Source organism: Sinohyriopsis cumingii, chromosome 4 (assembly GCF_028554795.1).
Source record: "Sinohyriopsis cumingii isolate HCF-2022 chromosome 4, ASM2855479v2, whole genome shotgun sequence".
Lineage (NCBI taxonomy): Eukaryota > Metazoa > Mollusca > Bivalvia > Unionida > Unionidae > Sinohyriopsis > Sinohyriopsis cumingii.
Window position 1 is genome coordinate 86,117,992 of NC_142964.1, and position 15,621 is coordinate 86,133,612.

Sequence of the window (15,621 nt, forward strand, 5' to 3'; positions counted from 1 at the left end):
TATAATGTTATTTAACATCATTAATGAACTGACTTTAATGTTGTTGCACCATTCTCAGTATATGGTTCCCTTGTTTATAATGCAGGTAACTTGTATGCTTCCCATCAACATAATGAGGTAACAGTGTGCCCATCTCAAAAGTTCACGGATTCTATATTAGGACTTCACATTATAATGAGGGAATAGGGTACCTGTCAAAAGTGTTCATGGATTCTACGTTGGGACTTTGCATTATAATGAGGGAATAGGGTGCCTGTCAAAAGTGTTCATGGATTCTACGTTGGGACTTTGCAGTAAGACAGTAAACTATTATTAACCTACATTATTTGTATTCTGAAAGGATATGCCAAGCAAATGACAAAAAAGAAATATTCGTACTGGGATTACCTATCTGTATGCACACCTTGCATCATACTGGGATTACCTATCTGTATGCACACCTTGCATTTTATCAATTATCTCACCCACTGATTTGTAATTTATAAAAATAACTACATTAAAGTAATACAGTAAAACTTGTCATGGGAGAGCAACCCTTCTGCCAACAAAAAGCAATCTCTCATGTAAGGTGGTCTCTCATAACAGATTTATGCAAGATTACTTTTTTCAGGGTCAAAACACAACAGGTTTCAGGTAAAATATCTAGAATAGCTGTACATACATTTTATTTGCTATTGGCAAAATATTGCATCATATCATCTGAAAGCAATTCTGAACAGCAATAAAGATAAACATCCATCGTTAAACATTTACAATTATATTTGAAGATAATGTGAACATGTAGGTCAGCATATGAATTGCAAAATTAATTATGTAATATTTATTTATCCTGTACCAAAGTTATCTTGACATGTCCATACATTTCAGACTCACTTCAAATGTAGCATAAGAACTGTAAGTAACATAATCATCCTATGTACGAATTAGTGGCTTTGATCAGGTTTAGGAAAATATGGAATATTTATGTACCATTGAATGAAACCAAAAGACCAAATTAACTCATTTAACAACAAAATTAATTTAATTAAAGACAAAAACCAAAATGCAAAATTCACTGAAGATAAAGAGATCAACTCCGTATACAAAGGGTGTAACAGGCCTGGACAACAGTGAACAGGCAACAACTTCATGTGTGTTTGAATAATGGTAACATTAAACAATCAACAAGACAAATCTTTTACATGAAACTGGAAAACAATAATTATTTATCCCAGACAACAGCAAATACCTTTGGGCATTATCAGGATTTTGCACAAAAGATAAATAAACAATACAAACTTCAATACTGTAGTTAGTGGCATGTACTTTAGTCTGGTTTATGGTCTGCAGCATAGAACAGATAAATGCATCATCAATAGATTTTAGTAAGTGGAGCCCAGACAACAGATACCTGCATCACCAACAGATTTTAGTAAATTGGAGGCCAGACAACAGATACATGCATCATCAATATATTTTAGTAATTGGAGGCCAGACAACAGATATCTGCATCAATAACATATTTTAGTAATTGGAGGCCAGACAACAGATACCTGCATCACCAATAGATTTTAGTAATTGGAGGCCAGACAACAGATACCTGCATCACCAACATATTTTAGTAATTGGAGGCCAGACAAGAGATACATGCATCACCAATAGATTTTAGTAATTGGAGGCCAGACAACAGATACCTGCATCACCAACAGATTTTAGTAATTGGAGGCCAGACAACAGATACCTGCATCACCAATAGATTTTAGTAACTGGAGGCCAGACAACAGATACCTGCATCACTAATAGATTTTAGTAATTGGTGCCCAGACAACAGATACCTGCATCACCAATAGATTTTAGTAATTGGCGGCAAGACAACAGATACCTGCATCACCAACAGATTTTAGTAATTGGTGGCCAGACTTGGCCATTGCATTAGTTTTTTACATGTTTTTTAAAGTCACAACACTCACATAATTGTTTGTGGCTTCAAAAGAATTAAATAAATGCTACTGGTATTTATGTTTTTGTGATGCAGCCAAACATAGCAGTGGTGTTTTAGAACAACCGGCATTTTGTCCACAGACACTCCTAAGTGGCCATGGTTACAATGCATTAAATAAACATCAGTGGTATTGATTTGCGTTTTGAAAAATGGTCATTCATAGCAGAGATGAAATGCATCATTTTGCCAGAAATTAGTGGTCATGGGTCAGACTGAGCAGGTGGTCACTGATGACAGCCCAGTTATATAATAAAATCAATCCATGCATGATGACTGTGGTTGTAAATGACAGTGGTTCCTCATAGCAGAGGTCATTCAAGACAGATTTCAAATCAGCTTTCATTAATTTGATGAAATCATCTTGCCATACTGAATGTGCAGCTAACATTCATATCACATTACTTAAATTTATTAGCATATGCTTGTTACAAGGAATTCAGACAATGCAGCAGAGACAATAAAATGAAGGTCTACAATTTACACCAAAAAAATTCTCCAAAAAATGTAAAACCTTATATATAGAATTTCCCTATCAACAAAGCAGTGTATATTATTTCAGTCTATAAATTTAAAATCTGACTCACCATCCGTCATCAGGCTTGTAATCTGTGAAGAGAAGAGCAGCAACAGCACGGCTCAGGTCAACAGGCAAGTTGGAAGTCTGGGGAACCTCCTAATTGTAAGACAAACAACTCCAATGAATATTTGCAGCCTTCTAAAATACAGAAATTTGTGTTCTTTTTCTTCTATCAGAAAGTTACATGACAAAAAGCTTTGATATATATGCAGAATGGTTGCAGGCTATACTGGTAAACAGAACTTTTGGATGCTAGTTCAAAATTGTTTGATAAAAATCAGAATGCCTTGGAAGATGTAAGCAAAGAGATGTAATGCTCAAAAGCCACATCATAAGGAATTTTACAAAGTAAATGTTATTAAAGTATGCTGAATAGTTGCTCATATATGCTGATTACATGTGCTACTACCCAAGTATCTGAAGCTGAAAAAAAGGGTTGTATGGGGTTCAGAACTTTGTCAAAATAAAGGGAAACTGAATAAACTCAACTCTGCATTTTTTACATGACTACTGGTTAGGAGCTGTGAAGGTTACAAGGATTAGATTGATGAAAATACAAAAAGACATACATTTTTTTTATAACCAATGGACTCTTGCTGTTATGTATATCTACATGTGTGTTTATAGATAGTAAGGTAATTTTGTAAACAACATATTACAAAAGTAACTTTTGTCCATGATTGTCAATTGCAAAGGTCATTTTGTAAACAACATACTACATAGCTAACTTTTGTCCATGATTGTAGACTAAACCTTAAGATAAAAATTTTAAATATGATTATTTGGATCTGAGTTCAGGATAATAGTTTTCCCCATGGAAATTCTGGTCTACCTGATATTTCTCATGTTCTTTAATAAAAGCTAACCAAAAGACCTTACCCTGCTAATGAGTTAGAATGTTCTGGAAATTAACTTTGGACCCTAATCATGGTCTCCTTTCTGTGTCTTAGTTTTATATATAAAGGCTGTGCTCAACAGAATTATTTGTTCCTATTTTAACATCTAGCGGAATCAGTATTTTATTTTTATTCCATTGTAGTCTGAGAGGATTTATTTATTTATTTAAATTATTCATTGGAAATACCAGGTGCTTATTGACTTTATCAATATTTATGACACGGTGAACTCATTCAACGACAGTCTGACTCTGGATCATATCATTGAGATATGTCAGGTCTATTGGTATAGTAGCACATTCAAGGCTATTGGCACATCAGAACATTCAAGATTTGAATTCATTCAATACATTGCAGGAATTTTCATTCAGAACACTCTATACTTTTGGACTTATGGCAGAACTTGAAGGATCATTTGGGATTTAATTCATAATACTGAAAGTGTCTTTTAAATTTTCACATTGTATTCCTGGGAAATAAATTATTTGTTTAAATTTATATAAAAAAACTTGTTTGGTTTCATTTTTACATTTTTTTAGTTTAAGACCACAGAGTCCTAGCACTGCATATCAAAATACAGAGTTATTTATTAATTATTTACTCATATTACCTTATGTCCTCCTCTAACAAACAAATCTGAAATAGCTAATTGTCCTAGACAGAACATTAACATTAACTGTAGAATTCAATGTATTCATATAAACATGATGTGCTTTAAATGTTCTAACCAAGCAAATCCGATTGCAAATAGAACATTTGTTTGTTTTGGGGGTATAATGCCATTTTTCAGCACAAAAGACTATTCATGGCATCCAGTATATCTGGTGGAGGAAGAACACAGAAAAATGTCAGAAAAAACTACCAACAGATAGGAAACTACTGGCAAGCTTTCTCACGTACTCATGCTGGCCAAGTTTGAGACACAAAACCACAAAGACAGAGGTGATATGTCTGTGATCTGTAAAAGTGAGTGCTTTAGACCACTCGGCCATTGGGACCCACCCTCAGAATATTAAAACATTATTGTATATTCTGACATGAGCCCATTTCATCTCCATATACAACAAATGGTGAAGAGGAATTTATCTTAAACAATTTATACCTCTCCATATACAACACATGAAAAAGTTATCTTATACAACTGATACCACTTCATATACAACACATGAAGAGGAAGTTATCTTATACAATTGATACCTCTCCATATACAACACATGGAGAAGAGTAATTTATCTTACACAATTGATACCTCTCTATATACAACACATGGAGAAGAGGAAGTTATCATACACAATTGATACCTCTCTATATACAACACATGGAGAAGAGGAAGTTATCTTATACAATTGATACCTCTCCATATACAACACATGGAGAAGAGTAATTTATCTTACACAATTGATACCTCTCTATATACAACACATGGAGAAGAGGAAGTTATCTTACACAATTGATACCTCTCTATATACAACACATGGAGAAGAGGAAGTTATCATACACAATTGATACCTCTCTATATACAACACATGGAGAAGAGGAAGTTATCTTACACAATTGATACCTCTCCATATACAACACATGGAGAAGAGGAATTTATCTTACACAATTAATACCTCTCCATATACAACACATGAAGAGGAAGTTATCTTACACAACTGATACCTCTCCATATACAACACACGGAGAAGAGAAATTTATCTTACACAGTTTGATACCTCTCTATATACAACACATGAAGAGGAAGTTATCTTACACAATTGATACCTCTCCATATATAACACATGGAGAAGAGGAATCTATCTTACACAATTGATACCTCTCCATATACAACACATGAAGAGGAAGTTATTTTACACAACTGATACCTCTCCATATAGATCACATGGAGAAGAGGAATTTATCTTATGCAATCTGATACCTCTCTATATACAACACATGAAGAGGAATTTATCTTACATAATTGATACCTCTCTATATACAACACAGGAAGAAGAGGAATTTACATTACACAATTGATACCTCTCTAAATAAAACTCTTGAAGAAGAAGAACATATCGTACACAATTGATGCCTCCACATAGACAATGTATGGAAAAGAATTATGTCTCACACACGATACCTCTTTCTACAGTTCAGTATAACATAACACTGGTATGTCATCACAGGAGTATGCACCACTGGTTGAGTAAGATGCTTGCATCCAGTCTCATTCTTAAAATAAAGCTGAATTTTGTTTATTTTTCACATTAATTCTAAAAAATAACTTGAACTAAGAAATTTATTAAAATATATCGATACCTGTTTTGATTCCTGCAGGTTTCTTTTATAAAGAATCCTCTCATGCTGGTGCACTGTGGAATTAATTAAAACCGAACACCCGAAACAGATATTTATCAATTCAAATAAATACTTCTTTTCAAGTCTTTATTTCTTATTTATTATTCAGGATTGGTGAACTGTCTCCAAGATCATTCAAACAGTCATCTTATGTGTATTTATTACCTTGCCTGCTTTGTATTTATTTAAATCAGTTATATTTTACTTCATAGTAATTCATCTGCATTAGAATTCCTATAAGACCATATAGAAATATGAATTTCTGTGTAATTAAGAGCAAAACACCCCAAACAGATATTTATCTACTCAGCGAGATATTTATACAATCTGATATCTTTCAATATGCAACACATGAAGAGGAATTTATCTTTCACATCTGAAGCCATTCCATATAGACAGTTCTGATGCTGAACTGACAACTTTGGCAAGGGATGGTAATAGACATGAGTTATTGCCCTTTGTCTATATAATATTGATAGAAAAGACAAATTTTCATCTTTGATAGGGCAGGAAGCAGGTGAGCTTGTATTTCCAACATTAATGTGATTGGGGAATATATTTGAAGGAGAAATTAACACATACACCACTCCAATATGTGAATTTGGTTAATGCTATAAAATTTCATGTACTTACAAATACATTAATGTGACTGGGGAATATATTTGAAGGAGAAATTAACACATACACCATTCCAATATGTGAATTTGGTTAATGCTATAAAATTTCATGTACTTACAAGTCATTCCAATATTTGAGAATGGATGATGACATCAAATTGCATGTACTCACAGACCATTACAATGTTAGAGTGGTTAATGCTATCCAGAAAAACATATTAAATATTGACCTCTTCATGCCATTTAAATATAGATTTAATCATGCGAGATGATGATAACCTATTCTCTTTATATTAATTTCTAACAGCATCTTTAAATATATTAATCAATTTTCTCTCTGCTTTTCGATAAACTTACACCAGGAATAGTAAACAACTGTGCTCCAAAAATATCAAAAACTTCAACAGATCCATTGCTGTATGAGCATGCCAGCATCGTAGAATCTGGACTCCAGACTAGGTGGCGCCATTGTGGATAGAGATCACGCTCTACTGTAGCCCTGCCAGTTACTGTAGCATATTCATCTCGACTCGATCTTCAAAATATACATTCGTACATCAAAAACTTGCATATCATTCTAACACAGCGAAGCACAGTTTTTGATCTGTGACATACGTCATAAAAATTTAAATCCTGACTTGGGCTTGATGTACTTAAATCCTCAAAATATTCACTATAAAAAAATAGATCACAGTAACCTGACTGATAGTGCATGACTCCAAATAAATTTACAGTTACAAGTTTGTTAAGTTTTCAAAAGGAAATTTTAATACTGCTTAAAAAGTGAATCACAATGACTTTTTTTAGTTTAAAAAAGATGCATACCAAAATATACATACAAATAAAGTAACATCATTAGTCAAGAATTCTTGTCAAAGGTATAGATATAACTAAATGATAAAGTGAAAAAATTTTAAGCAAATTATATATCTCTGACAAAACATACCCAGTCACATTAATATTAGGAAATTACTCTCCTCTACATCCAATCCAGCCCTCCTTGAAAGATGAAAAGATATCTTTCCATCTATATATCATGATGATCAAGAAAAGTAACTCTTACAGATTAACTTCCCTTCTATGTGGCCATCCATATACCAGATGTTACCAGTTTAAGCTTGAGCAACAGCTGTAACAGGATGGGGAAAGCAAATGATGAAACTAAATTTCATAAACAATGCATTACCTGATCACATTAGGCAAATAAGCAAGAGAAGGAGAACATTCATGAGCATCAAACTGTTACCTGCATCACTATGTAGGAGTACAATGATGGCTCTGTGTTAAGTTAGCACAAATAAAGATTTTATGGGTGTGGAAATTGTCAAGGCAACTATCAATGGCCTGACAAGATTCAGCTCTTTCCTTTGTGAGACCATGTCACACAAATAGAAGCTGGAGAAAGCTGACAGAGAGGGGCAACAAAATGACTATGTTTTTGACTATGTTTTGAATTAAGACATAATGTTGAAAGGCCAGGTTCATGGAAATCACTCATATTTTGTGAACCAAGATCAAGAGTCATACCTGAGTCTGTGAGCATTCAGAGTATGCCAATCTAATAACCCACTTTAGCCAAGTTGCCAAAGTTTGTGGTGTTATATCTTGCTTTCCTGTATGTTAGAAAAGCATTTGAAAGCTGCTGTGGACATTCTCCATGCACCTAACACAGCACCTGAGGATCATGTACCAGGTCCTACAGCTTCATGTCTCTTAACAGGTCAATAGAATTGTGAGATTAGATAGTTATTTGTTGGCTGCCAAAAAATGGCAACCTGTCTTTTAGAAACAAAACAAGATTGCATCATTAATATCAATGAGCCATCAGAATGGAACTGCATGTAGCCTGGATCCACAAATGGTGCATGCAGCTTCACTCACAATGCAAGTGCTATCAGGAAACAAGTCCTGTATGATAACTGCTTCAGCAAGGTAGAAGACAAGAGACTGAATTTAAACAAGTTAAACCACGTCAAAACCCAGGAGAGGTTCCATTTTGGGAGCAAGGCGAGCATGGCCTAGATATGTCAAAGTAGGACAAGTTAGAAAGGTCCTTGTTGAGGCCAATGTCATTTCTTCCATGATATCTGAACATGTCTGATGTCAAGAAACAGTATCTCTTGACTGTGATAAGGCCTTCTAGTCTTCAAAATAGAAAAGACAGAAGTTAGCCAGCTGGGGGATGGAAGCTGGGAGTAGTGTGGAATTATTAACATGACACCAGTGTTTGAAAATGCATTCCCTCGTATGCCTTCAAAGTGGAGGGCTCTCATGACCCTCTCCACACTCAAAGCACAGAACTTTAGATGCAGATCATGTTGCCAAGAGCCAGGTATAAAAGAGGAGTTTTTTTGGACATGGATGAATAATGGCAACCTTGGCTCCTTAAGCAGCATGGAGGTCACTATGAACAAGCAGATTGTTGGTCCAGGATCTGTCTCACTGGATGGAGGCAATCAGAATTATTTGCAAGTTATGCCTTCATTTTCTGTTTTAGTTTCAGTATTAGAACTGCTGGAGGGAAATCACATGCCAATATTCCCTCACAGCTGATTGAAGGGCATCAATAGCATATGCCTTGAGTTCAGGAATGGAGACAAATAAAGGCAGTTTCTTGTTCCCCCTCATTCCAAATAGGTCTAGCATTGTTTAGCCCCACAGGTGAAGATTCAAAGGAAAAGGGACAGATGGAGAGACAACTCTGTATGAAACAATTGGCCTCTCATTGATCATGAGTCAGTCAGTACCTGTATTAGGCACACCAACAAAGGCAGCCTCAAACCATAATGCAAAGGTCCAATGAATTTGTTCCCCCCTTGTTTGAAAAGTTAGTCCACTATGACCAAATTGTCTGACATTATCTGAGCCTTCTTCCTCTGGCTGCATTGCACCCAAGCATGGGAGACACTGAAAATGACCTTCATTTTGCAGAAGATTGATGTGATTAGCCTTCTCTTGCAGAGTTCACTTGCCACTGACTGTCACAAAGTCTAAGTGGTGACTCTGCAGATTGTTATTTCTCATTGTGGGACTTCTAAAGTTATTCCTGCCACTAAGCACTCTTTGTTTTGCCATGGAACCAGGAAGTATCTGATTTTAGTTGACATCATAATCTGATGATCTAAATGATCACAGATCAGACACCATTATGCCAGAATGGCCATCTGCAGAAGGTGCACACAAAAGCATTTGGGGTATATGAGATCTGATGCAGCACTGAACAGCACAAGGAGTTCAAGAAAATTCCTTGCCAAAATGAATGACCTGGTGGATGCCTTCACCAACACATAAACAATACTGATGATGTGTTTGGGAAGAAGACAAATCAGGCTGATATGCATTAGAACTCCATACCTTGAGGAACAAATTGGTGAGAAGGGATAAGATCCAACTTCATACTGACCATCCACCTAAAACTGCCAATGAGACAGAAAGTTGCTGATATACTGAACCAAAACCAAACTTACTGAATGGTTTTACATTATAGTGTCCAGAGGGGACATTCTGAAGTAATATATGGCACAGTCCAACATTTTGGTGAAGGCCTAAGGGCTGAGACTGCATCCTAATGGAATGGCATGGAATTAGTACACTACCCCATGGTAGTGGAAGGGAAGGTATTTATGTGATACTATGTGATAGATATATGGAAACATGCTTTGGAAAGGTCAACTGTTGCATTTTTATCACATCACACAGTCAAATGGACAAACCTTGCATCTTCATTTATATACTGATTAAGTCTGCTCAAGTCTATGACAGGTCTCAATTTTTCAACGGTTCATAACCAGAATAGTCTTGGCAATGACCCAAACGAAGTGAAAGGAGCCCCGTGACTATGGAACAGTGCGGCTGTAAAAAGGCCCCCAATTTAAGGAATGTAAGGATAAATAAAGATAATAACTTAGCCCACAATGATCACAACATAGTACAACTTGAAGGTGCTAGATGTTAAAGCACGAATCCTCACAGACACAAAATTATATAGTTCTCTACTAGACCTTAGGTCACAATTAGCATTTACTAAAAATAACCAATAACTGATGGGATGGAAATGAACAATCTAGAATGATCTAATGAGCCTTGTTTATTTACAACACAATAACCTGCAAAATTCACTAAGGAATCTCCGAAAACCATGACCCAAATTAACATATTTACTCCTTCTTGTTTACCTGAATAATATTCCTGACAATAAGCTCATACACACAGAGAATAATGAAGCTAATATTAGTTGTTTACATAAATTAAATTAAAAAAGTCAATTAGGTCAAGCAGAAATGAACTCAATTTTGGACAAGGTCAAGTCCACCATACAATATTATATTACAATAACATGTAATGAAATTTTAAAAAATTCAAACCAACAAACAATTAAATTAAATGTACATAACACTGACAACTTGTACTGGATTACAAAAGTTGCTTTCCATTAACGCTATGACCAAATATTAATAGCTGCAATGTACAAGGAAAAGGACATTGAGTAAGAGTGATTCTGAACTGTTACTACTATTGAATTCACTGCATAAGGCCCAATAATAGTTTATATTTCTGATCTGGCATAGCATCTGCTTGAAAAGATAGAGCTCCACTGTCCATATGACCTGAAAAGATATTTCAGGATAATATAAGTTTACCTTATTTCCACTTGCTGGTCTTGAAGTATTGCCACATATTTGCCATCGCTGAAAATATACAAGTGGAATTAACAATTAAAAGCTGAAAACAAGCTTGAGTTCTGATGCTGAACTGCAAACACTAAAATTATCAGGCAGAAAAAAACCTTCAATGCAGTGAGAACACTGAAAGCTACTGAATAAACATCAATATATTCAACCACAATCATTAAAAAATATTACTGTTTGGCAAATCATATTGAAGGAAAAAATCAACATTTCTAAACAGGTATTTGAGGCAGCTTCAAAGAAAGTATTGTGTTTGTGTGCATACTAGTTATCAAATGAGCCACATATCATTATGTGATGCAGAAATCAACACCCTCCCCCAATTCTTATGATACATTCCCAGCAATCATGATAGCTCAGCGATTTTGTTAAATCAACTTGATTACAGTAATAAAATATTGTTAATACATGTTTGTTTTATTTTATACCTTCTAGGAAATCTTTGAGAAAGGGATTATAAAACATTTTATATTTCTCTAGTTTGCATGTATGTATCCAGTTACTCTTCCACTCAGTGCCTAAATTAATGTGTTCTGAGACAACTAAGACAGAGAGAAAGACCATAAAGTAATGTATTGAGGCAATAGTATTACTGAAAATGAACAGATAAATATCAGAATAATCTACAAAAACTAAATTTAATGTCAGTTTTACATCTTCCCTTCATTAAGATGATACTTTCAAACATACTTCTGTAAAACAGTTATACCGTATCGCGTATAAGCCAAAAAATTGAGGAAAAAAATAAGGTCTGGAAGAAGGGGGGTTGGCTTATCTGTGGGCCAAGGTCCAAGTCCAAGATGGATCATAAGAGAATTACATAAAATAAAGATATATATATATATACCCACACTTATGATCCATCTGAATGAATAAGCTAAATAAAGTGTAAAGCATAAATTAAAACATTTATACTTCTAATTACAGGTAGCAAATAATTCTGCTAAAATTTAAATCCTCCTGATAAAACATATTTTTGCCACGCATTTTCACTCCAAAAGAACAAAAAAGCTGTCAAATACAGAACTATTGCTAAAAGCAGAATTAATAACGAAACACTATGTGATGCATATACACTAATTACAGAACAGTACTAAAGCTTATACTTCACCAATCCTCAGACAAAGCAACTGAAAAAAGTGTGAACTAAGTCTTTTGGTACACACACAATGGTTCTAACTGTACTGACTCTTGAAAGAAACCTGTTCACTGTCAACATTCTTAGTCTGACTTCTATTTTTTTTCCCACTGGAAAAAAATGTTTATGTGCAAGAGAGATAGGAAGAGAGAGGGAGTCATTTAAAATTTAATGAGGTTATTCTTCTCTCAAAAAACAACTGCATGTAAGGTATTTAGCTTTGCTGATGCCATGGCAAAAAGTAAGTCAAACTATACCCTAAGACATTTTGCTCAAATATGTTAACATTCACACACAGACTTACAGACAAATATATGAATAGATAAAACTGGTTAAAAATATATGTAGTTACATACATAAAGATTATAAGGACAACTCTGAAAACTGAAAAGCAAGATTTCAAATGGATCAAGGAAACATACAAGTCATAATGGACATAAAGTTGCTGACAATGTCAAAGATTATGAGCTCAGTTTAATGAATCATGTCATGTTTCAATTTTTTCTAATTTATTTGAGAGTGTATGCATATGGTTGCCTCATGCAACATAATTATTCCATCCTCATCAATAATTCATCACCTTCTACATAAGTGAGTTCTTCATACTGCAAAAACAGTTCCAAGAGCCATACATCATTTAATTCGTATCATAAATTTCTGACATGGAGAGAAAATAAAAATTAAACCAACACAATCAAAGACAAGACAATCAATGACAATTTCCAGTGAAGCATTGTGGTTTCATTCAATAGATTCCAAATTAACATGAAGACATTATATATTATTAGTTTCTGTGGGAAGAGAGAACAAGCCAAACTAGCTGAAGTGTTAATGGGACTTCAAGGCATGACTCCACTGGGTTTTTCCTGTCTCAGCTGGAGGCTTCATGAATGATACTGATCCATCATGGAGGAATTGAAAGTACCAGTAGATGTGTCCACCAAAACGAGACATATTGCTGATTGCAAGTCAACTGTCAGAGTAGTGAGGAAGCAGGACTTATAAGATAAGTAACTAATTAAGCTCTTGAGGGCCTTTCAAATGTGCTCTTGTTCCACCGGTTAAAACTCATAACTTCCACTTGAGCAAAGGTCCAATGTCATGGTCAGGTGGAATCCAAATGAACAGAAGATCAAACAGGTTTTTGCTTTGTTCGATATCCTACATACCATGATAATACATTGTGCCAGTGAGCGTGAAATAGAAGGTTTAATTGTGATTGATGCTGTTTCTCATTAAGGAGTCATAAAAAATTAGCTATTGAAGTATGGGTGACTTCATTGGTATAAAGTGCTTTGTTTGCTCCACTGAGATTATATTCCTTTGCCTTCATACACCTCTAAGGTGCACGGCCATCTCACTTGAGGGATTCTCCACCAATTGTGAGTTGAAGAGACCATTCTGATTGCACAATTTCCTTCTTGCAGATGTATGAGTCTGCCCATATATTAGCCAGCTGTATAATTAAATGTAGATTGTTGATGAGGACAACACTTTAGAAAATCCCAAATACAAAAGTCTGAGTACTTGTACTGCTTTGCTGTTTGAGATGAGTCACCATAATGAAATTCTAGGACAGAAAGAGAACTCCAATCCTGCATAGGTTCTCCTGCCACAAATGAAAAACTTTCAAAATGGTTGCCATCTGGATTATACTGATATGTAAATAATGATCTTGAGTGGGCCACACTCCGATGGTAGATTGAAATGGTATGAGAGACATCCTTAGTGATTGTGATTGCCAGAGGTTGTGAATGCAGAGATATCGCCAACGCAAGTCCAAAACTGCTTTTCCTACCTTGAAGATCCAACCTAGTATTGTTACACATTGTGAGTGTTGATCCAATGGTCACTGGTTGGAGTGAAAAAGGAGTGAGAAACAGAATTGATTGAATGTGCTTAGGTTGACAACCAATTGATGTGTGCTGCATTGTAGCTGAAGAACTATCACCACAGGCTCAGTATGGGTGTTGAACATGATCCTAAGTCCCCAGGAAACTTGTTGGGTCCCAGTGATGTCATGGTAAATCTTCCCAATTCTGCCACAAAAGATTGGAGCCTTCTCCCTACCGGAATCTGTCATAAGGGTGGGAAGGTGGGTGGGTTATGTATATCACTGGGATAGGGATGGTTTCATGAAATGCTGGTGAAAATAACTGAACCCCTCTGATTCTTCCACTTAGTTTTAGGATTGTTTCCCAGAGGACATCCTGTGACCTTATTGCTTATTCTGCAAATCCTTCTGCTATAGCTGAGACTGAGAGGGATGGTGACATGTTGTGAATTCTGTCAACCTGATCATTAAAGAGAAGAATAGATGATGAAGGCTGTGAGCTTATCTTAGACTATGAGTGGTCTGTTGTTGTTATTGTAAGGTTTAACGTCATTTTTCAGCACATGATAGGCTATACATGGTGGCCAGTATTAATAATGGACCAAGAACCCGGAAAAAACCCTGGAAAGACTCACCAACCCACGAGAAGCTACTGGCAAGCTTTCTCACACACCCACATTATCCGAATCTGAGACTCGAACCAACACAGACAGTGGTGAGATAGCAGTGATCCACAACAGAGAGTGCTTTAGACCATTCAGGGCCCCATGAATGGTCTGTAAGGTGGAGGTAGAAAGCACTGCATCTTTTTTCCACCTATTTTAAGTTAATAGCTGCTATAATGGCTATGTTGTGTCTCTGTTATGCAGTGGACCATGCTATGCATATCCCTGCTTATTCTGTTGACTAACTCATGGAGCACCCAGAACTGTGGCTTATCATGTATATGTTGTTGTCGTGGACCCTTTTATCCCTTGTACAAGGCCAAGTCTAGTCAAAATGGAAGTAGATCATCTGTGTGGGGAGAATCTTGTATGATTTATTATCTTGGGACACATATGTCTGATGCATCTGCTGTGTGAGAGGACATGTTTCGCTGTTTGCTCTCTGTTCAGCAATAGATTTAGAGTTAAGCCATATTGTGGCATGGTCTACAGGAACTGTTAATAATGATGTGTCCTATAGTAGTGACCTAGAAAGATTCTGATTGTGAAATCAATAGAAAGCAAAATCTTCCATAGATTAATTTTCACCTGATGTCAGAACCGTAGACACAGCAGGTGACATAGAGAAAAGAGGACAGAAATCTGATGGGATTGGGTGAGAAACTTCAGTTCAAGGCCAAGTTCACTCATCCAAATACGATCTAATAACAATGAAGGAACTTGAATGCCAGTATTGTCATTTATAGATTATGGTGGTGAAGTCAATGTCTCTTGCACTACCTGCAAAGTAGTTTGAAAAGAATGTCAACGATGGTGGCCCACTACACTTGCAGCACTCATGAGTCGTCAGATTCCATTACTTCTAAGGTGTCGCTAAGTCTCATGGGT

At 35.6% G+C, this 15,621-nt stretch overlaps 1 protein-coding gene across 3 annotated transcripts in view; it reads right to left on the reverse strand.

The window, feature by feature from the left end:
* The window catches only part of LOC149801591 (NBAS subunit of NRZ tethering complex-like), a 249,282-nt gene that overhangs the window by 215,298 nt on the left and 18,363 nt on the right, over positions 1-15,621 (reverse strand). For all 3 annotated transcript variants that reach the window (XM_089955839.1, XM_089955838.1, XM_089955840.1), the window contains exons 5-7: positions 11,049-11,096; positions 6,766-6,943; positions 2,566-2,654 (exon numbers count right to left, since the gene is read on the reverse strand). In XM_089955839.1, the coding sequence (XP_089811965.1) occupies positions 2,566-2,654; positions 6,766-6,943; positions 11,049-11,096 (315 nt within the window). The remainder of the gene's footprint in view (positions 1-2,565; positions 2,655-6,765; positions 6,944-11,048; positions 11,097-15,621) is intronic.